Source organism: Amaranthus tricolor, chromosome 3, assembly GCF_026212465.1.
Source record: "Amaranthus tricolor cultivar Red isolate AtriRed21 chromosome 3, ASM2621246v1, whole genome shotgun sequence".
In the NCBI taxonomy this organism is placed as follows: Eukaryota; Viridiplantae; Streptophyta; class Magnoliopsida; order Caryophyllales; family Amaranthaceae; genus Amaranthus; species Amaranthus tricolor.
In genome coordinates this window covers 28143463-28167562 of record NC_080049.1, presented here as the reverse complement: position 1 = coordinate 28167562, position 24100 = coordinate 28143463, and the positions used below count along the sequence as shown (strand labels likewise).

The following is a 24100-nucleotide window of genomic DNA, read 5'->3' as shown; positions in this document are numbered from 1 at the left end:
CAAATAAAATAAAAAAAAAATTTAATTTGGACCTATAAATGATCAATTTTGACGTTAAACTGATCAATTTCTACCTAAATATTATTTAATTTTCATAATTTTAGAACGAAATTCAATAAAATGGTATTGTTCTATCATTTTATGAATGAATTTTAAACAACAAATGAATGGTCAATAAAACTAACAATAATAGTGTTAAAACATTGCATAAAACAAGTACCCTTATTCAATGGATACATGATGGTTTTAATGAAATATAAGAGTACTTGTACTCTTTAATCATCGATCAATAATAATGATAATACTTTTTCCTAAACAGTTTCTATTCATAATGGACTTGAAATATAAAGTTGTAGGAGTAATGTTTGCTTTCTCTGGATGTGAAGGTGGAGGAAGTTTTAATTTCGAATTATGTTTGTCAATTGATTCAATGAATGCTATTTGATCTAAGAATGATCAAGTCAGACCTTAAAGTGATTAATTATGATCAGTTATAACTTATAAAAAATTTAAATTTTAACCTTAAATGTATCAATTATGACTTTAAATAGATCAAGTACTAAGTGCATATTGAGAAAAATTATAATTAGGCTTGTTATGGTAACATTAAAATTTAATTAATTATTATTGTGATATTACCTTGATAACCCTTGACTTTCCGTTAATCTTGACTCTTAGTCAAGGGGTTGTTACGACTTTTCATTTACCTTGCTTGGTCACTATGTAAGTAACTTCCCTAACCTTAACATAACCACCCACTACCATCCATCACACCCATGATGACGAATTCTTTCCCAGAAATAACTATAACACCCTCAGAATAGGTCGGACTTTTGAAAACACCTTTAATGAAAACATGAGCCAAAACCTACTCATGGGAGTGTTACCGCCACATCTATTTCTAATAAAATAAATATAATGCTTAACGACTAAGAAATAACTTAATAACTTTAAATCCAACAAAGGTCTTACAACATAAGAGAAGACTGAAACGCAATCTATGTCCATATAAAATTTAAACGACTTAAGGTAAAATTTAAACTGAAATACGACTCTAACAAAATCAGGAAATTGAGTAATTCCAACTCCATCCCGTAAAACGATTAAGTTTGAAAATGATTTAAAAAATAAAATATAATTAAATTGTAAATAATTTTAGAAAATAATTAATAGCTGAGTTTAAAAGAAAAACAATTTGAGAAAACAATATATATAATATCACATAAACCAATTTATTAATTTGATATTTAATAATGACACACATAATCAAATTTTTTAATTTGAGGGAACGAGAACGCCAATAGGCCGAGGCTTTACCCCTGTACCTACTTCATCAAGAGGTCGTCACCCCAAATAATTCAAGGCCAGCAGTGTAACAGGCTCAAATTTCTTAATCTTAATCTTCTTCCGAAATTTCTTTTCGAATTCCTAATCCTTTGGTTATCTAATTCAAATCACCTTTAATTCTAAACCTTATTCCGATTTTTGTAATTTCTTCCAAATATTAAACTTAAAAATATATTTATATTCTTAAATTTCTTTATAAGCACTAAAATATTATTTTATTATTTTATACTACAAAAAGTAAAATTTTAATATTATATTTACGGTTTTATTAAAACGTTACGTTTCAATTTCGTTTCCTTAAACTAACTTTACTACTTATCATTTTAACTTTAAAACTTTGATTTAATTATTTTATACCTAAAAATTAACTATATTTTTTTTATTAACTTTAAGTATAGTTTTAACTAAAATTTTCTAAGTAAACTTTCATATTTTCATAATCAAACCTTAATCATACTTTCCCATTAATCTAAAACATTTCACTAGCATAAACTAGAACAAAAATTTGATGAATCAAAATCCTTTCTACATCAATCCATAATGTTCATCACTTACACAAGCTATCACCATTTTCTTACACAAGTTAACCTTCTTCTACACTCCAAATTCTTACACATCCACTTACACACTCCAACTCTTACACATTCACTTACACACTCTAAATCACTTACACAAGTTAACCTTCTTTTTCATACAATCTTATGAACTAAAAAGTTGCCCAAAACCCATTATAAATACCCCTCCTTAGCCATGAGATCACTTACACCCCCATCATCAAATCTTTCTACCATTCTTTCTTATATCTTCACTTCATTAACATCTTACTAACTTTATACCCTTTTTATTTGTTGAAGAATCAAATGAAGATGGAGCTTGATCTTATCACTTCTTAAGCCGATAATCATCAACTTTTAAAAAGTCAAGTATTATCTTTTGGAGCTTGGATATCTTTTTCTTTTGGGTAATTGAAGATCTACTTCTTTGAAGCTTGGAACCTTGAAGACTTTCTTTTGGAACTTATTTCCTTAAGTTCTTATTTTTCTATTATTATTCTCTTACTTGGTTTAGCACCACCTTCGGAGGAAAATGGTACACATTTTCTTAACTCTCTCGTTATGTGATATTTATTTATGGTTACTCGATAATATAAAAGCATGATCAACATGATTTTATTTTAGTCATTTAAACTTTATATGGTAATATTAAAGTTATATCCAGTTTAGTGATATTTTCGTCAAAACAATAATACTTTTGGGACACTCAAAAAAAAAAAAAGTCATATATATGGAAATTTTTGATTAATATGATAATATAGATATATATGAATTTTACTAGTTAAATAAACTTATGTGTTTAAAATGATTTCATATCATCTTGGTGTTTTGATATTTTTTTGTTGGACTCAAGTAATTATAAAGAATTATTAATCGGTTTATCGGTAAAATAGTCAAACAAATTTGTTAAAATGCTTAGCATTGTTTTTCTTGAAAACTCATTTCATATAGATTTTGGACCCTTAATAATTTGTCGGATTATGTTATTTTTATAGTGATGATAGATCCGTTTTACTATTTTACTGGTTATTTGATAAAATATGTTATTAAGTACTTAGAAATATTACCCTTGACTGTTATGATTATTTATGACACAATAATGACTTAGTTTAGCCTCAGGAATCTTAGTATAGCTACGAAAATTTGTTATTTAATTAAATATTAATTTATTAGATACTAGTAATTTGTTTCTACTAAAAGGGTAGAATTGTCAAAAATTTGACTAGTGGAAGTTTGACTTATAAGAATGTAAACTATTTCGGTTTAGAGTCTTGTTTGATATTGCATGATATTGATTGTATGACTCTGATAGTAAGGTAACGTCGAACCATGGACCGGCATGTAAAATCCCGGCGTCCGTGTTAGCCGGCACGTAAAATGCGGTGTCAGACAGAGGGTCCGAGAAAAACCCATCCTGTGAAGTCTCGAGCATAACAGTATTGAGAGGAGTGACGACTCCCACCACAGTTAGGAATTAGGACTACGGTCCTCACCTAACTAGACCCTTACATATATCAGTTGTCATTATTGTTGTGATCTTGTGATGTGCTATGATGGTAAAGCTATGAGGCTTAATTGAACTTGATTAAATAAGCATTAAGGTTACCAAGTATTTAGTAGCAGTAATGAACTTCTGCAAGTATTGAGAATGTAACTTAATGGCTTAGTAAAGGTCAATAATGAGTAATAACCTTCTATATTGTGCTTGATGATTATTTTGTAAGCATGATTTAACTATCGCATCATAAGCTTATTGAGAAAATTGTACTCGGCTTTATCGCTGACCGATTTAATCGGCTGTCATCCGTATTATGGATGACAGTATTTTGCAGGAAAAAAAATTAGCTCAGGTTTCGATCCAGGCCGCAACTTTAATTATTCTATCGAGGACTTAGCTTCAATGATTTTACTTGATGACTATATTGTACTTATGTTTTTTTATCGTATTTAAGTAAACCTTATTTTATATTTTCTCAGTTGTAAGATATATTTTTACTTATGTTTTGAACATTTTTTTTATTTCAAATGGTTTTTAGCAGTTCGGCGTTTTACACTTCCGCATTATTTATCTTAAGTATAATTATTAATGTTAATTATGTAACGAGAGTGCCGCTCCTGCTACACGTGGTATCAGAGCTAAAGTTACTCGAATCTTGGAATTTTAGTTCCATGTGACTCGATAGCTGACTAAAAAAAAAAAAAAATTAAAATTAAAAAAAAAAAAAAAAAAAAGTGGAAAAAAAGAAAAGTATTTCAAATGAAAAACAAGTCTTCCTAAAAATTCTATTTGTTTTCTATGTGCTTATGTGACTATGTGTAAAATTACGTGCTAGATTAATTAAGTTAATGTGAAAGTTAGTCACATGTTTAAAAAAATATTTTAGGTAAGAAATGGCGTAACTTCATCTGATCACGAAGCTAGAGTTCGAGAGCTAGAAGCACAACTAGCTCGGATGGAAAGGACAAATGAGCGACTGATCACCCTCATGGAGAATCAGGCTCAAGAGGCCAATGACGACGGGAAATACTTTAAGAATATGGCATATCATCGTCCGCCGCAATACGACGGAGAAGCTGATCTGGTTCGCTTTGAGAATTGGCTCGCAGAGATGGAGAAACTTTTAGAGGTCATTAACTGTCCAGCGCACCTAAAAGTAAAGCTGGCTTCCTTCTACCTATCTGGTCCAGCAGAGTTATGGTGGCGTTCTGTCAAGGCCACTATGACTGATACCTTTTGGGATGATTTCCTTATAACTCTTCGTCAACAATTCTATCCGCCATCACTCCAACGGAAAAAGGAGAATGAGTTCTTACATCTTCGTCAGGGTCTTATGACCGTGATTGAGTACAGTTGTAAGTTCAATGAGCTATCTCGATTTGCTTCTAACATCGTAAGCAAAGAAAGTGTTCGTGCATCCCGCTTCTTTGAGGGTCTTAATCTTAAGATCCAAAAGGGGATCGGGAAGTATTCTGACTTCCGAGATCTCTACGACCGAGCGCTTGAGTATGAGAGGATCCTTGAAAAAGAGGACAACACCAACAAAAGAAAATTTAGTGGAGGCAACAACAACAGGAACAAGAAGCCGACCAATTGGGATCGCAAGCCGTTCCAACCAACCACTTCAACAAGAGTCACAGTTTGGAAGTGTCGCTTATGTGGTAAGGATCACCGAGGTCGTTCATGCACTGGGAAGATCATCTGCTTCAAATGCAAAAAGGAGGGTCATGTTTCCACTAACTGCCGAGAAGGGATCCAGTTGGGAGCTAGTAGTACTGGTAATTATGGAGCTCCTAGTTCTTCGGGAAATGTTCAGAGTATTGCAGCTAGGAGGACTGCCGGTTTGCACGCTATTAGCAACCATGTAGACAATCTTCATCAGGCGTTTGAGGGTAAGGTCATTTCTGGTCACTTTGTCGTAGGAGACTCTTTGGCTCATATTCTTTTTGATTCAGGAGCTGACCGATCTTTTATCTCTTCTTCTTTCCTTCATAAATCCTCTATCTCTCTTGAACCTCAAAAATTTAATCTCCAAATTCTATTACCTGACGGTTCACCATTCCTGTGTGACCGTATCTTTCCTAATTTCCCACTTAAGATTTCGGACAACCATCTACCTGCCGATTTAATAGTGTTTGAGTTGGGTACATATGATATTATTTTGGGGATGGACTGGTTGGGACGTCATCATGCGGAGATTTTGTGTAAAGAGAAGATCGTTCGGGTTAAGGCTCCAGGTGGAGAATGTTTGATTAGGAAGAATTCTGTGTTTCCCATTCAGACCATTTCTGCAGTTCAAGCCATTGAGATGATTAAACATGGAGATAAGGGATATTTGTGTTTTATTGCTAGTAGTGAGGAGAAAATCAAGTTAAGTCTTGAGGAAACCCCAATTGTTTGTGATTACCCTGATGTTTTCCCTGAGGATCTACCTGGTTTACCTCCAAGGAGAGAGGTTGACTTTCATATAGATCTAATTCCTGATGCTACCCCTATCTCTAGGACTCCGTACCGTTTTGCTCCAGCTGAGTTAGCCGAATTGAAAAAGCAATTAGATGAGTTATTGGAGAAAGGTTTTATCCGACCTAGTGTGTCACCCTGGGGAGCCCCTGTTCTGTTTGTGAAGAAGAAGGATGGAACGATGAGATTGTGTATTGATTATAGGGAGATTAATAAGATCACCATTAAGAATCGTTACCCTTTGCCCAGGATAGATGATTTGTTTGATCAGCTAAGAGGCGCTCAGGTGTTCTCGAAGATTGATTTAAGGTCTGGATATCATCAATTGAGGATAGCCAAGGAGGATGTTTCTAAAACAGCATTTCGGACCCGATATGGACATTATGAGTTTTTGGTGATGCCATTTGGGTTAACAAATGCACCTGCAGCTTTTATGGATTTGATGCAGAGGTATCTTCGTCCTTATTTGGATAAATTCGTGGTTGTTTTTATCGATGATATTTTGGTATATTCAAGGAGTAGGGAAGAACATGAAGAACACTTGAGAATGATTCTGGAGCTTTTGAGAAAGGAGAAATTGTATGGGAAGTTTAGTAAGTGTGAGTTTTGGCTTGAGGAAATTTCTTTTCTAGGTCATATGGTGTCTAAGGGTGGAATTTCTGTAGATCCTGAGAAGATTAAAGCAATAACGGACTGGCCGATTCCTAGAAATGTGATTGAAGTTCGGAGCTTTTTGGGATTAGCTGGGTACTATAGGAAATATGTTGAAAACTTTTCTAAGGTTGCTCGTCCCATGTTTAAGCTGTTGAAGAAAGGGATACGATTTCAGTGGAATGAGAGGCACACAATTGCTTTCGAGGAATTAAAGAAAAGACTTACTACTGCCCCTGTTTTAGCAATGCCTGATTGTAGCAAGCCATTCGAGGTCTATTGTGATGCTTCATTCGAAGGTTTAGGTTGTGTACTTATGCAAGAAGGAAAGGTCATAGCTTATGCATCGAGGCAGTTAAGGCCACATGAGGTGAATTACCCCGTGCATGACATTGAACTTGCTGCAGTGATCTTTGCTTTGAAGTTGTGGAGACATTATTTGTATGGGTTACCGTGTAAGATCTACACTGATCATCAAAATTTGAGGTATGTCTTCAACCAAAAAGAATTGAACATGCGCCAAAGGCGGTGGCTTGAGGTTATTAAGGATTATGATCTTGAAATTGTGTACCACCCTGGAAAAGCGAATAAGGTAGCTGATGCCTTAAGTAGGAGACCGAGAGTGTCTGTGAATGCCATTATGTCTGTACCATGGGAGTTGTATCGTGAGATGCAGAGTTTGAGATTAGAGATTTGTAGTCGACACGAGGTTGGTCAGTATTTGGGAGCAATGACTATACAACCCACTTTGTTTGATCGTATAATTGAGGCACAACTTGAGGATCCAGAGATTGTTGAGTTGATCCATAGAGTTGAGAAAAATGAGACTGATGCTTTTGAGTTAGGAGAAAGAGGAGAGTTGAGGATGAACGGTAGATTGTGTGTTCCAAATCAATTTGAATTGAAGATTGAGATTTTGAAGGAAGGTCATCAAAGTTTATTTCATTTGCATCCAGGTCGAGATAAGATGATTGAGGAGATAAGAGAGATATTTTGGTGGAAAGGTCTAAGGAAAGATGTCTCTGATTTTGTGTCTAAGTGCCTAGTCTGCCAGAGGGTAAAGTTCGAGAGACAAAAGAGTTCAGGGTTGCTTCAACCGTTGCCTGTCCCAGATTGGAAGTGGGACTCGATTTCTATGGACTTTGTGGTAGGGCTGCCAAGGACCCAGCGAGGGAATGATGTTATTTGGGTCATTGTTGATAGATTGACCAAGGTCGCTAGATTTGTGCCAATGAAGAATACTTGGGGGGCTAAGCAATTAGCAGATGCCTATGTCCGAGAGATTGTCAGACTTCATGGTGTTCCGAGGACTATTGTTTCTGATAGGGATCCGAAGTTTTTATCGAGGTTTTGGGAAAAGTTGCAGGAAGCTTTTGGGAGTAAGTTGTGCTTGAGTACTGCTTTTCATCCTGCGACTGATGGTCAGACTGAGAGAACTATTCAGACTTTAGAGGATCTTTTGAGATGTTGTGTGTTGGACTTTGAGGGTTCTTGGGAAGATAAATTACCGATGGTGGAGTTCGCCTACAACAACAGTTTCCAATCTAGTATTAGGATGGCACCGTATGAAGCTCTTTATGGAAGGAAGTGTCGAGTACCTTTGTGTTGGGATTTGATGGATAGGACCATTCCCGAAGGTCCAGATGTGATTCAGGAATCCATTGATGCGTTGAAGATTGTTCAACAGAACATGAGAGCAGCACAGAGCCGACAAAAGAGTTATGCTGATAATCGTCGAAAGATGTTGCAATTTGAGGTTGGCGACAAGGTTTTCCTAAAGGTTTCACCTACAAGAGGTGTCCAGCGTTTTGGAGTTCGAGGAAAGTTGAGTCCAAAATTTATTGGACCTTTTGAGATCCTAAGGAGAGTCGGGGAAGTTTCTTATGAGTTGGCTTTACCTCCAAGTTTAGCAAAAGTTCATAATGTGTTCCATGTTTCACAGTTGAGGAAGTATGTTCATGATCCGTCTCATGTTCTAGCTCACGAGCCGCTTTTGATTGAAGAGTCTTTGGTGTATGAGGAACGACCAATCAGGATCTTAGATACCCGAGTAAAAGAGTTGAGAAATTCGAGGATTCCATTGGTCAAGGTTTTGTGGTCAAACCACGGGGTTGAAGAGGCGACTTGGGAAAAAGAAGTCGACATGAGAGAGCGTTATCCTAACCTTTTTGTTAAGTCCTAGTTTCGGGACGAAACTATCTAAAGGGGGAAAGAGTTGTAACAGGCTCAAATTTCTTAATCTTAATCTTCTTCCGAAATTTCTTTTCGAATTCCTAATCCTTTGGTTATCTAATTCAAATCACCTTTAATTCTAAACCTTATTCCGATTTTTGTAATTTCTTCCAAATATTAAACTTAAAAATATATTTATATTCTTAAATTTCTTTATAAGCACTAAAATATTATTTTATTATTTTATACTACAAAAAGTAAAATTTTAATATTATATTTACGGTTTTATTAAAACGTTACGTTTCAATTTCGTTTCCTTAAACTAACTTTACTACTTATCATTTTAACTTTAAAACTTTGATTTAATTATTTTATACCTAAAAATTAACTATATTTTTTTATTAACTTTAAGTATAGTTTTAACTAAAATTTTCTAAGTAAACTTTCATATTTTCATAATCAAACCTTAATCATACTTTCCCATTAATCTAAAACATTTCACTAGCATAAACTAGAACAAAAATTTGATGAATCAAAATCCTTTCTACATCAATCCATAATGTTCATCACTTACACAAGCTATCACCATTTCCTTACACAAGTTAACCTTCTTCTACACTCCAAATTCTTACACATCCACTTACACACTCCAACTCTTACACATTCACTTACACACTCTAAATCACTTACACAAGTTAACCTTCTTTTTCATACAATCTTATGAACTAAAAAGTTGCCCAAAACCCATTATAAATACCCCTCCTTAGCCATGAGATCACTTACACCCCCATCATCAAATCTTTCTACCATTCTTTCTTATATCTTCACTTCATTAACATCTTACTAACTTTATACCCTTTTTATTTGTTGAAGAATCAAATGAAGATGGAGCTTGATCTTATCACTTCTTAAGCCGATAATCATCAACTTTTAAAAAGTCAAGTATTATCTTTTGGAGCTTGGATATCTTTTTCTTTTGGGTAATTGAAGATCTACTTCTTTGAAGCTTGGAACCTTGAAGACTTTCTTTTGGAACTTATTTCCTTAAGTTCTTATTTTTCTATTATTATTCTCTTACTTGGTTTAGCACCACCTTCGGAGGAAAATGGTACACATTTTCTTAACTCTCTCGTTATGTGATATTTATTTATGGTTACTCGATAATATAAAAGCATGATCAACATGATTTTATTTTAGTCATTTAAACTTTATATGGTAATATTAAAGTTATATCCAGTTTAGTGATATTTTCGTCAAAACAATAATACTTTTGGGACACTCAAAAAAAAAAAAAGTCATATATATGGAAATTTTTGATTAATATGATAATATAGATATATATGAATTTTACTAGTTAAATAAACTTATGTGTTTAAAATGATTTCATATCATCTTGGTGTTTTGATATTTTTTTGTTGGACTCAAGTAATTATAAAGAATTATTAATCGGTTTATCGGTAAAATAGTCAAACAAATTTGTTAAAATGCTTAGCATTGTTTTTCTTGAAAACTCATTTCATATAGATTTTGGACCCTTAATAATTTGTCGGATTATGTTATTTTTATAGTGATGATAGATCCGTTTTACTATTTTACTGGTTATTTGATAAAATATGTTATTAAGTACTTAGAAATATTACCCTTGACTGTTATGATTATTTATGACACAATAATGACTTAGTTTAGCCTCAGGAATCTTAGTATAGCTACGAAAATTTGTTATTTAATTAAATATTAATTTATTAGATACTAGTAATTTGTTTCTACTAAAAGGGTAGAATTGTCAAAAATTTGACTAGTGGAAGTTTGACTTATAAGAATGTAAACTATTTCGGTTTAGAGTCTTGTTTGATATTGCATGATATTGATTGTATGACTCTGATAGTAAGGTAACGTCGAACCATGGACCGGCATGTAAAATCCCGGCGTCCGTGTTAGCCGGCACGTAAAATGCGGTGTCAGACAGGGGGTCCGAGAAAAACCCATCCTGTGAAGTCTCGAGCATAACAGTATTGAGAGGAGTGACGACTCCCACCACAGTTAGGAATTAGGACTACGGTCCTCACCTAACTAGACCCTTACATATATCAGTTGTCATTATTGTTGTGATCTTGTGATGTGCTATGATGGTAAAGCTATGAGGCTTAATTGAACTTGATTAAATAAGCATTAAGGTTACCAAGTATTTAGTAGCAGTAATGAACTTCTGCAAGTATTGAGAATGTAACTTAATGGCTTAGTAAAGGTCAATAATGAGTAATAACCTTCTATATTGTGCTTGATGATTATTTTGTAAGCATGATTTAACTATCGCATCATAAGCTTATTGAGAAAATTGTACTCGGCTTTATCGCTGACCGATTTAATCGGCTGTCATCCGTATTATGGATGACAGTATTTTGCAGGAAAAAAAATTAGCTCAGGTTTCGATCCAGGCCGCAACTTTAATTATTCTATCGAGGACTTAGCTTCAATGATTTTACTTGATGACTATATTGTACTTATGTTTTTTTATCGTATTTAAGTAAACCTTATTTTATATTTTCTCAGTTGTAAGATATATTTTTACTTATGTTTTGAACATTTTTTTTATTTCAAATGGTTTTTAGCAGTTCGGCGTTTTACACTTCCGCATTATTTATCTTAAGTATAATTATTAATGTTAATTATGTAACGAGAGTGCCGCTCCTGCTACAAGCAGAGTAGTCTCAGGGAACCCTAATGTGCACACTCTTTCTACTTGGATCACAATAAATAGAAGGAAGACCAAACATCGTATCAAGTATCAGAAATAATAATACATGTCGGCAGCTATACTAACCAAACAGGACAACTTGTTCATCACCCTTATACTTGGATGACAACAAATATAAGAGCTTCATTTTCCTCATGTTACACTTTATGTGATTTAATATATTTTAATAATTAGTCGCGAGCACACAAACATATAATCAAACATACATTATACATTTTATTTTTTGATCATAGGTTTTCCCAAGAAAAATATATCTCAAGAATATTCAATTGCAATATTAATATCATAATATTTTTCTCCCAAATTCAATCGCATTTAAAATTATTATTAAAATAATAATATAACTTTCATCAAAATAATAATATTATAAGTATTTCTCTTTCAAATTAAACCGTATCTAATTTCGTTATATAAAAAATTATATATATAAATTTTATCAAAATAGTAATTATAAATTCAAGTTTGACAAAATATAATTTGAGAATATATAAAACAGAATATCATACAAAATAATGTCATATCAAATCATGCACCCATTTAAACACATTAATTATCACTTAGCACATAATACTAACGAGATAGTCCTAATTAGATGGACATTGAGAATTACCTTGTCACGCGATCCTAGACAACGTACGCTCCTAATAATCTCTGTCTACGAATACGCTGTCTTTAATATCGAAATCTTGCGTTTTCTTGACTGAATTTTAAGCAATTGGAAGATGGAGGAAGTACTTTGTAGGAGAAAAAAAAGGAAATGTGAGTAATAATGTGAATGAATTAAAGGTGATTGGTTTAATTTATAATAGGTAAGTGAAGTTAGTTATAAGATTTAGAGGGAGAAGTGGGAAGTTATTTGTTAATGGGGAGTTTTTTATTATTATTATTTTTAAAATTTCTGAAATTTATTTATTTATTTATTATTATTATTTTTTTTTTATAAAAAATACGGATGTTACAATAACTCCCTCTCTATAATTATAAATAGATACAATCAGCATCATTTACCTCCCTGAGAAAAAATACTATACCGAAACTCTGCCAAAATCTCTGCTCACCATCATTTTCACCAGTCTACAAAAATATAAACAATCAATATCCAGCTATTTATATTCTTGCATTCAATTTATTATCGTTCATTCACTTATCTCTCATCTCCGATCTAACTTGATCGTCGGAGGGGTTTTCCGGGAAATCACCCCGAGTAAGGCTAATATGTTGTGTTGCAGGACCTCAGGTCACTTCCCCGTAAGGGTTACATCTCACTTCCAATTCGTTGACCGCTGACTTTGATAACACTTCACTTTAGGTATTTCAAGTGTCTCTTGCAGTTCCTCATTTCATTACGGAAACAAGGCTGATTGGGCTATCCGTCTCACATTGAGATGGTCTCGTCCAAAATTAACTGTTTATAAAATTAATATTTTCTCATTTTCTACTTAAGTTACTCAATAATCAATTCCACTTTTTAAAAGAAAATTTGCAATTCTGTTTAGCTCACCTTAATAATAAAATAAATTAATAAACATCAATTTTAGTTCGTAAAAATCAAATAAAATTAGTTAGTATCAATAAAAAAATTAGTTTTAATTAGTACAACTCAGTTAAAATTTATAATTAAAAATCAGTTACAATCAATTAAAATTAGTAAAATTAGTTAGTAAAAATCAAATATAAAGTGAAAACTATATTTAATTACAAAAAACATAACAAATAAATAATTAATAATTCCAATGTCATTTCTCAAAACATTCTTCTTTATTTTTCCTTGTCTTCTTCCCTCACATCAATTAATAATAATAATTGGAAAATGTGTTTGTTCGTTATGAATTAACTGATTGAATGAATTGGCTTATTTGATGTTACCTTTTGTACCCAAATTGCTTTTCTTCAACTTATTATATTACTTTCTTAAACTATTTTCAACTTAATTATTTTATGAAATGAAATTACTCAATTTTCTGATTTGTGCATTTTTTCTTTATTTTACTTTTTATCTTTTCTTAATTTTAAATTATTTGTCATGTCTATCCAAAACCAAATCCAAGTTTAAAAGTACTATTCGGTCACATTGAGTTGTTTCTTTACCAATTATTTTACAATTTTTTTAAATATAACAAATTAAAAAAAGGGATATATAATACTTCGATAGTTACATAACTTACACTACATTTGTTTAAATCTTAGTTCCACGATCACACCCTAAAAAAACCAACGTGTTTTGTATGAGACATCTAACGATGAGACGACCTTAAAAAATATGAAGCCCATAAGCTAAAAGTTTTAATTATCAAGCTATTTAAACTAAGTATGAGACATGCCTTACAGTGAAAACTTTTTATAAAAAATTTGTTAAAAAACCAACAACTTCTTATATAAGACGGTCTCACAGTAGAAGTTGGGGCTATTTAACCTAGAAAGAAATAGAAATTGATCTCTATTCTTTGAAAAATACTAAAGTCGAGCCGCTAAAGCAGGATTTCTATTTTCTAGTATACTTTCTAGTTTCTAAATGTGTTCCAATTCATGATCCTCCTGGAGTATTTCTCCTTGTTATAATGAAGCAATCCACAACCCTTTCCGGCTAACTATCAAAATTTTTTTTTTTAACAAAATCTTCGCACTTTCTACTCATATTTTCAAGTAATTCTTGCACCAATTATCCTTTTAGGTTAGTTTTTGTTAATTGTTTGTTTGTTGTCTTCAATCAAAATAACTTATATGATATTGAATTTTTCTTTCAAATTAGGGTTTCAGCTTATGTTTTTCCGTTCAAATTCGCCTTAATATTTTCAATTTATCAGCGATGAAGTGCCAAGTAGAGAGAGCTTTCATTGGAGCAGGTTGCAATAGAATCGTGAACAACGTTTCTTGGGGTGCTTCTAATTTAGTTGCTTTTGGTGCCCATAATGCTGTCGCTATTTTCTGTCCCCAGGTTGGTTCTATTTCTTCTTCTTGTACACCATATTCTTCATTTACTGCTTCAAATTTAAGTTAAATCATTATTGTTTATGTGGGTTGCAGAAAGCTCAGATTTTGACTACACTCCCTGGTCACAATGCTGCTGTCAACTGTACTTATTGGCTTCCCTCCTCCAAATTTGCTTTCAGAGGTTTTTATTCTCTATTCTCCTTTCCTTCTTTAATGTGTGATTCTTAAGCTTTTGTAGCTTAGCTTCGTTTTCTCGATTGAGATAGTGATATCAACTATGTTCTGGCAATTAGATTGGGATTTGGGATTGGCTATGCACTTGCTTATCCATTAAGGGGTGTTTGGTTTTTATTCTCTTTTTGTAAGGGTTTGAAATTGAATCAAATAAGAAAATCCATTATCTTATGTTTGTTTTGGTTGCGTGGGTAATGTTATTAATTTGCTATAGGTAATTCCTTTACTTTGTTACAACGATGACATGGAAGGTAATAAATAAACAAGCAAACTCATTCTCTTAGTCTCGTCTCTTTCTATTCTCATACCCTTACCCCTCTTTGTACCATACAGTTAATAATACTAATAATGATTAATAATACTGTTACCCTTCTTTAAGCATTCCCTTTCCATTTTATTTTCATTTCTCATACAAAACACATTCTATATCTTTCCATTTTGTTGTATATATTATGGAGTTCTCCCCTCCAATTGCCTTCCCGCCATTTCCTTCTCTCCTTGGTATTTAAATGAAGAGATATGCAATCCCTCCATTTCCCTTCCATTCCATTTCTTTTTATTTCCTTCCACTCAAGCGTAGCATAAAAGATTACACATAGTTCTGTTTCAAAGGAAAAAAATCCTTATTATCATGAAACTAGTTCCGTTTTCTCACCGGCCTTTATTACTCAATCTAAGCAAGGGCGAGTTAGCACGTCAAAAATTAATTTGAACAATAGAATTAATCAACTTTCTGAGAGCATTCACATGCTGGGTTTTGATCAAATTTCAGGCTTCCTTTAAGAACCCACTAGAGTGGCGTCTAACTCTCCTAACAATTATTGAGCTATTTATATTTTACTCGAGAATCTGATTGCTTTTGAGTTTGAATACTTAAGGTGAAATTTTTTATGGATGGCATGTAATTATAGTGACATGAATCTGAATGAAAGGACTATCTTGGTGCCTCTAGAGTACACTTCATATTTACGTGAAGTTGTTGATGTCTGCTAACAATGGTCAATCAGAATCAACCTTTTTGTTATCACTAAAACGAGTAAGGTTGTGTATATCCAAACCCACAAACCTAGCCTTGATAGGAGCCACTTTATGACATTGGGTATCAGAATGTTGGAATGTTGTAGTGTATACTACATTTCTCTTGTTTTTGATTTAGAATATCTTCCTGATGCAGCTCAACAATTAAGCCATCATTATTTGCTTTCTGGGGATGCCAATGGTATCATAATGTTATGGGAAGTCTCTCTCACGGATGGAAAGGTACCTTCAATTTTTTTTAATTAACAGTTTTGCTTCATTCTAGCCCCACAGCTATTATGAGTTGCTGAATGGGTATATTAAGGAATGCTTTGTATATGTTTTTCAGTGATCTAACATCTTGTTTCCTTCTCGTAGTATGTATAATGTCATGTTAAGTTATGTCTTTGCTATATGAAAAGAAAAACAAATACATATATTTTTTTTACTTTCGCTATCTGACTGTTTTGCTTAGCCTTGAGATTGTAATTTCATTCTTGACACTATCAATATGCTATGTTTATACAACATGGTTGTTGATTTAAGCTGTAGTCAATTTATTTTCTCTTGTATTTTTAAGGGTTATCGCCTTTTCGTAAGACACCTAACCTAGCTTGATTTGCCTTTGCTGGTGAGCATTATATCAGTCCTTATAAAGCTAGTGCCTAAGTCTCTTTTCGCAATCCTTATGAGAAAAGAAGGGTATTCACTAAACTCGAAGGGAAAGAGGGGGTTGTGGGGAAGGAGGATGTGCTACTTTTAACCTTGCCTAACTTACACATGTTGCATAATGGCTGATCAGTATTTCAACCATTCTAGAGGTGTGCTTCTTCATATGGAATACCGAATCCTTTTAGAAAAGAGGGATATTCACTATGCACGAAGGGAAAGACTAGAGAGGAAGGGAGAGAAGGGGGTTGATTAGATCTTATATAGCTGTGTCTTCATTCCCAATCCTTTTGGATAAAGAAGAGTATTCATTATGCAAATTTTCTTTCATATTGTTGTGTAAATCTTATCTACCATACTGGATCATCAACTTTTTATGCTCACTTGTTTTATATCCTGTTTGGCTATATGAATAATTTATGTTCACATAAAGTTGGCCTATTTATCTTTTTTTACTATTAACTAAGTGTAGCTTTGCTTATCTGTCCAGTGGAGGCATGTATTGACTGTACCACAACCACATAAGAAGGGTGTGACATGCATATCAGGAATAATGTTTTCTTCAACTGAAGCAATTTTTGCTTCAACTTCTTCTGATGGTAATGTGAACATCTGGGAAATCATCTTGCCAGTTACTACAGGAGGTGGGTTATATTTGTGTACCACATTACATAATATATGCACCTATTTGATGCATGTAATGATTTGTTTGAATTGGCGTGTGGTACAATGATCTTAATTGTGAAAAGTTGTATTTTGAGCATGTGGTCCATCTAGACCATTTGATTTTGTTTGAATTTTAAGTAACATCTGTGTAGATATCTCCAAGGGGGATGTCATCAACAAGAAACAAGTACTAGAAGAACTGAAGTAAGAGTGGCATCCCAACCATGGCTGACAATGTCAAATGATAAACGTGAAAAAGATTTCCATGTGGAGTACTACTATACCTTGAAAACCTCACGATTCCAATTTTGTCTCAAATCCACATAATAATTAGTCATGAAGTGCTTTCTTTCCTTATTTATTTTAAATAAACATACATATCTTTAGATGCATGTGCACCTTATTTGAGAATATGACTTCAATGAGCCAGCCATTATACTAAAGAATCCATAAGGAAGATATGAAGCCCCCACGCAAACAATTCTATGCACACCGTATGGTTCTTGGACCATCACTAACCTTTTGGAGCATTTGATCTCTTCTAGAATCCAATGTTCTTTAATACATCATATGTATTTGGACTAAATATCAAAACCATTGTGCTCCTCCTCATGTTATGATTCAATCCTTTTTATCATAGATTATTCTCACATACAATTTACGTACACACATACTTCAGAGTATGCTTTTGATAGAATAATGCCTTAAGTCTTTGACGTGCCTATAAAAAGAAGCATACAACATTGTATTATCCGAATGCCATTAAATGGCTTTCACCCAGCCAGGGTCATGGGGATTGATGCTTGACCATGTGTTCAAGGGTCGAACTTGTCAATGGAATGGATACACTGAAAATGACATGGTCATATGGACATGACAAATTTTTTATTTTTTTCATGAAAAAGTTAGTATAGTATAAACTATTATGTATATAAAAGAATAGAATAAACTATTATGTATAAATTATTTTTTCTGTAATGGTTTGGACTGAGATGTTATTCTAAACTTGGCTCCAAAGGAATGCTAAGATTTTTGAAGGGAAAGACTTACGGGCTCGGCATATGGCTAACAATGTCATCTTTTATGTTGCTTCTAGACTTAAGGATGATAGGAAAGATAGCCTTATTGTATATTTTGGCTTTCTTGTTTTGGTTTGTTTGGCCTTTCTTGTTGGCGGTTTTGTTGTGGTTGGTGCCTTCCTTTCGTGTTTAGAGTGGTGTTTTTTTTCCTTTTATAGCCAAGGTTGTAAAAGGTTTTTCGGAGTTAATATATTACTCTTAATTGCAAAAAAAAAAAAAAATAATTTTTTATCTTATTTATTATTTTGTCGTTTTGAAACTTGAACAGAATAAAGCTTATTTCAAACATAATTTATTTTGATAACATTTCTATCAAAAAAAAAACTTAAATATTTAAATGAAAACTTTCATGTAAATCAGTTGTGATAAGAAATCTTTGGCTGGTCCAAACATTGATTTACACTCATACATATCTTAGATGATATAAATATGTGCGGACCTTTGTTTGCCAGAGCCCACCAAAGTAACTTCATGGTGCTTTGTGAATGCCTATTATAGATCAATGAAAATCATGTGCATATAATTCTTTTTACCTTCTAGACTGTGTTGCTGCATATGGATAGTGTCTATGGTAGATTGTTCTTTCTCTTTTTCTCAACCCCCTTTCTCTTTCTCCTTCTCTATGTTACCCACTTGCTGAAGATCACCAATTAAAATATTGTTGGAATCACTTTGCTTTGATGTGCATAATCCCCACAGATACAGCTTCCAAATACCATAAAAAAAAATTTTAGATCTAGGGTTTTTTGTTTTGGGTTCGTTTTCCCTTAATTTATATCTCGTTTATGTACCTAGGTAGAGTCGTGTGGGCAGTAACTGATCCGAGATCCACAACCTCCTAGTGTTCAAGATACTCACAATTTGCTTACTTGTATCGTTCTTTACCCAATTGATGGTGCTTTATAGGACTTTTTATCTAAGTAATACGGATTTACCTTCTTTTTTGTTGGACTGTGTGTAGATCCATTATCTTAATTGTGAGTGTTTTGTGTGCATTAGAACCCGAGGTAATGGTTTTATTGATCTGATTATTTTCAGGGGACTGCAAATTGTCACATCTTGAGTCTCTCTTTGTTGGTTCAAAAACAATGGTTGCACTCGCATTAGCAGAGCTACTTGATAATACAGGACGCGTGGTCCTGGCCATGGGAGGTTTGGATAACAAGGTTCATATCTATTCCGGAGAGAGGACAGGAAAGGTGTAGATGAGTTCTCCTCTTTTCTAATGTTCTTTTTACTTTTTTTTCTCTGGTTCATTCTATGGATCGAGGTTTTAGTTTTCTTATTTTGCTTATACCGGTGGATTCAGTTTGTTCGTGCTTGTGAACTCAAGGGACATTTAGATTGGATAAGAAGTTTGGATTTCTCTTTAGCTGTAGGCAAGAAGGGGGCAAGAGATACTTTGTTACTTGTGAGTTCTTCTCAGGATAAAACTATACGCATATGGAAAATGGTCTTATCTGATACCTCAGGTAAGTCTGAAAGGAAGGATGTAATTGGTTTAGCTTCATACATCGAAGGTCCTCTATTTGTGTCTGGGCTGTCCACCTATCAGATATCACTAGAATCTCTCCTTATTGGACATGAGGACTGGGTGTATTCAGTCCAGTGGCAGCCACCTTCTAGTACATCCACAGAAAACAATGGGCACCTACAACCTCAAAGCATTTTATCTGCATCGATGGACAAGACTATGATGATCTGGAAACCTGAGAAAATTTCTGGCATCTGGATGAATGTTGTCACTGTGGGGGAGCTTAGTCATTGTGCGTTGGGTTTTTATGGTGGGCACTGGAGTCCAAATGGGGATGCCATTTTGGCACATGGATATGGTGGGTCTTTCCATCTCTGGAAAGATGTTGGTATTGATTCTCACAATTGGCAGCCTCAGAAAGTTCCTTCTGGACATTATGCAGCTGTATCTGACATCGGTTGGGCCAGGTCCGGTAAATTCTTGCTATCAGTCAGTCATGATCAGGTATGTTCTTCCTCACCACTGTATCCCTGTCCTTTTATTTGTTTTTCCTGTAAAATGTAAATGTAAAAGTCCATCATTGTAACTACATTCAACTGATATGTGGGAATATTTCCTAATATAAGTTACTGTGAACATGAATGTAACATATAGGGTCCGCTACATCACATTACATTAAATTACCCAATGTCATTAATAGCTTTGATTGACCCTTAGTGACAAACATCATATGCAACTTTAGATCAGTAAAAATATACACTTGATCTAAAGTGTCATTTTTATATAGTCCATTATAATCTAAACCAAAGAAATATAAATCTTTGCCCCTTTGAGAATGGACATGAAGAAAAGAATAAAGTGAGATCAATAATAAAGATTATACTTTATTTGGCTCGTTCTATTACTATTTATAACTAAGAAAATCAATTCCATGATTATATGGTTCGTATTTGAGAGAGGGAGAGAAAGAGAGGTGGTGGGAGAGTAGAGATTGATTCAATTTGTGAGAAGTAGTGTTTTCTTTTGACAAGTATGGTTGGAGGAAAATATTGTGTTTGGGGACCCTTTAGCTACATCCATGCCATTAAAATTTTACTTATTTATGAACATGTCAATAAACAGGTCATTAAGTCACATTGATCTAACACTTCAAATTCTTTTCTTTCTTCAGTTTAAGAATTCTTCTCATTTAATTTGAGATCAGACTTGAATTAGAATGCCCTAGGGCTAGGTTGAAGGGGCCTGTTTTAGTTTAGTAATTAGTTGCAATTTCTCTTACTTGTACGGCCCGTTTGGTAGGTGGTAATGGGAATGAAAAATTAGTGTAATTTTAGTTGAAAAATCTTTTGGCTGCCTTGATGGCCATGCTTGTTCAACTTCAATCATCTCATTTTCTTCGTAAAATTCATTTCAATGCATTACTATTGGAAGAGGTGGTAATGGAAATTTATAAACAAAAAAACTTTTTTGTGATCAGAGTTTCATTACCATGGGAATGATATGGAACTTTTGATGAAATTTTACACTATAAATCATTCTCATTACCACCATTTAGTACCATTAACCAAACGGGCCGGTAGTGTTTTTTTTCCTACCGTTGGTGCACTGAACTTTTGCTACTTTGGCTCCCCATAAAGTGGGGTTTTTATAATACTGGATATTTTGCAGACAACTCGAATTTTTGCTCCATGGTTGAGTGGCATGGGAGATCAAGGCTCCTGGCATGAAATTGCTCGTCCTCAAGTTCATGGTCATGATCTTAATTGCGTGACGATCATACAAGGGAAGGGGAATCACCGATTTGTTTGTGGAGCTGATGAGAAAGTGGCCAGAGTGTTTGAAGCCCCTCTATCTTTTCTGAGGACATTAAACTGTGCTGTTTCCAGTGAATCCGATCTCCAGGAAGACATTCAGCTGGATGTGAAAATTTTAGGGGCAAACATGTCTGCTCTTGGGCTTTCACAAAAACCTATATATGTTAATGGTGACTTCTTACTCTTTCTTTTTTAGTTTTTTAAAAATAAATAGAATTCTTTTGATAACTATGTTGCATTTTTGCACTTGGGCGTACCTTGATAAAGAAACTGTTAATAATGTGATGAGGCTGTAGTTTTTAATAAATGCTTTGTGTGCAGCTGTACAGGAGGCTCCCGAGAGACCTGACAGTGAAGCAATCGACACCCTCGAAACTGTTCCTGAAGCAGTACCTGTTACATTGACCAAACCACCTATTGAGGACCAACTGGGATGGCATACATTGTGGCCAGAATCGCACAAGCTTTATGGTCATGGGAATGAATTGTTTTCTTTGTGTTGCGACCATGAGGGAAAGCTTGTCGCTTCTTCTTGCAAGGTAAGGGTGTAAAACTATTTGCTATTGTTCATGCCATCTTGTGGCTTTGTCTAGGACTATGTTCTTGAACTCTTTTTCAAATCAGATTACTTAACGGATTTGGACAGCTAAAAAATGTGTCTTATCCGATTTTGGTAAATTATTAAGCTTTTTAGTTTCAAGTTGAGATTCAAACATCTTATAAAAATAATATTATAAATTCTCTTCCAGTTTTGTTGTCCTCTTTTGGCTTAATGCAGTGAATAAGATCTCTTATTCCTAATGGATATTACAAGTTTGACAGTTTGGCTACTTTAGTACTTCCCATAATGTTATCTTCCTTATTTGTGATTATATGCTGGAAAAGGATAGAGCCATTAGATTTCGTTGATGGAAAACCACTAGTTCCCTTCTTGTAATTATGTGTTTGCCCTTTTATCCTCCTCAGCACCTTGACTGTTTTTCGTCATCTTGTTGAGGTTGCAAATGTAAGTTGGAAACACTGATATCTTGACAATCTTTATTTATGCAGGCCCAGACAATGTCAGTGGCAGAAATATGGCTGTGGGAAGTTGGTTCATGGAAAGCAGTTGGTCGTTTACAGTCTCATAGCTTGACTGTGACACAGATGGAATTCTCTCATGATGACAGTTTACTTCTGTCTGTCTCGAGGGATCGTCAGTTTTCTGTCTTCTCCATCAAAAGAGAAGGTAACTTTGCCTCTAAATGAATTTCATGCTGACATTTAGAAGTCTATTGGATCTTAAATTCTACATATTCCATCCATTAAAAAGAAGTGTCTTTAAAGGTGTGTGCACAAACTAGGGAGTTATTTATGTTGTACAGGGATTCAGATTCTAAATGTAATTTTGCAGTGATATTTTAAACTCACAAGTGATGATGTATTGGTTGTTTTGGATGACATAGTTTGGAATAGTTAAGTGGATCGGTAATGCGGAGTGGACTATGGACGGTGATTGTGCGTTTTGGAATCTTAAAAAATATTGTGGTTTTAAATTTTTCGCTGAAAGTGACGAAGATATGGGATCCAAAATAGTACCTCACCATATTGTTTGAATGAGGTACAAGTGTACAACTGTCTAGAAGCACCCTAAAGCTCAGAATCTGTCATAAAGCGGATCATGTAATAAAACGACCTCATTTTTATTTCATGCCCTGTTGTAAAGTCTTAATTACGAGAACGCTATTGGTGATCTTTTCACTGCTGCCTGTATTAATATCCTACTTAGTTGAGCTCTATGCTTGATGTATGTATATTTCTGTAAATTGTTTTTTTCAATCCATAATTTTCATACCCATTATTCTATTCAGGTGTGGATGAAACCAACTATGAGCTTCTAGTGAGGCAAGAGGCTCACAAAAGGATTATATGGGCGTGCTCTTGGAATACCTTTGGTCATGAGTTTGCAACTGGGTCGAGAGATAAGACCGTGAAGTTATGGTCTGTCGTGAGCAGAACTTCCGTCAAACAGTTGTCGACTTTGCCGCCTTTTCCATCCAGTGTTACTGCATTGTCTTGGCTCGGTCTTGAACGTCAAACAAACCATGGTCTATTAGCAGTTGGATTAGAAAATGGTTTCATAGAACTATGGTCTCTTTCGGGTATAAGATCGGAGCACGGCTCTACATCGGTCGCAGGATTTACTGCTAACGCTGTAGCACGGTTGGATCCCTTTATGTGTCACGCATCTACCGTGCAGCGTTTGGCATGGAGAAGCTCAGAGTCAGAGAAAACAGAAGACAGCCAAAACAATCAGCTTGCTTCTTGTGGAGCTGATAATTGTGTGCGTGTGTTCGAGGTGAATGTTAGTCAATGGTAGCATTTTCTCCTATCGTTAGGCTCCAATAGCAAGTTAAGCTAGCTAATCCAAATTTTGCATGAGTGGTCCTTTTATTTTTCTTTTTATATTTATATATTATTTGTTTGTTGGTAAGGTTAGTAATTTAAGATATTTGGATCGATTTTTAGAATTTAATGTAATCTATTAGGAAAACTACTTAATAAGGTTTATGATAATACTTGTCTTGTTTAATTAATTTTTTCTTCACTACAGTAAAGTCGAAATATCTCTTTTATTACCACTGTAAATCATAAATCAGTGATTTCAGGCCGAATGATTTAAGAATTCATCTTAATTTGATTTTGATTTTTATGATTCATACATACTGAAATACTTGGAGTTCATTCTATATTTATAAATTCATTTTAATATGTTACCATTTAGAGATGTGATAGTAAG

At 33.9% G+C, this 24100-nt stretch overlaps 1 protein-coding gene across 3 annotated transcripts; it reads left to right on the top strand.

The window, feature by feature from the left end:
* The first annotated feature begins 13876 nt into the window (after positions 1 to 13876).
* Positions 13877 to 24015, top strand: LOC130808693 (elongator complex protein 2). 3 transcript variants are annotated; one of them, XM_057674148.1, is made up of 11 exons: positions 13877 to 14108; positions 14242 to 14372; positions 14462 to 14549; positions 15777 to 15862; positions 16779 to 16932; positions 19072 to 19232; positions 19343 to 20011; positions 21176 to 21491; positions 21643 to 21860; positions 22372 to 22549; positions 23172 to 24015. In XM_057674148.1, the coding sequence occupies exons 2-11, from the start codon at positions 14244 to 14246 to the stop codon at positions 23678 to 23680; spliced, it is 2508 nt and encodes an 835-aa protein (XP_057530131.1). In that variant the 5' UTR covers positions 13877 to 14108; positions 14242 to 14243; the 3' UTR covers positions 23681 to 24015. The 3 variants fall into 3 exon arrangements, with proteins under 3 accessions (XP_057530131.1, XP_057530132.1, XP_057530133.1); XM_057674149.1 differs by having other exon boundaries at positions 14187 to 14372; positions 23172 to 23988; XM_057674150.1 differs by having other exon boundaries at positions 13891 to 14080; positions 14187 to 14372; positions 23172 to 23986.
* The last annotated feature ends 85 nt before the right edge of the window (positions 24016 to 24100 follow it).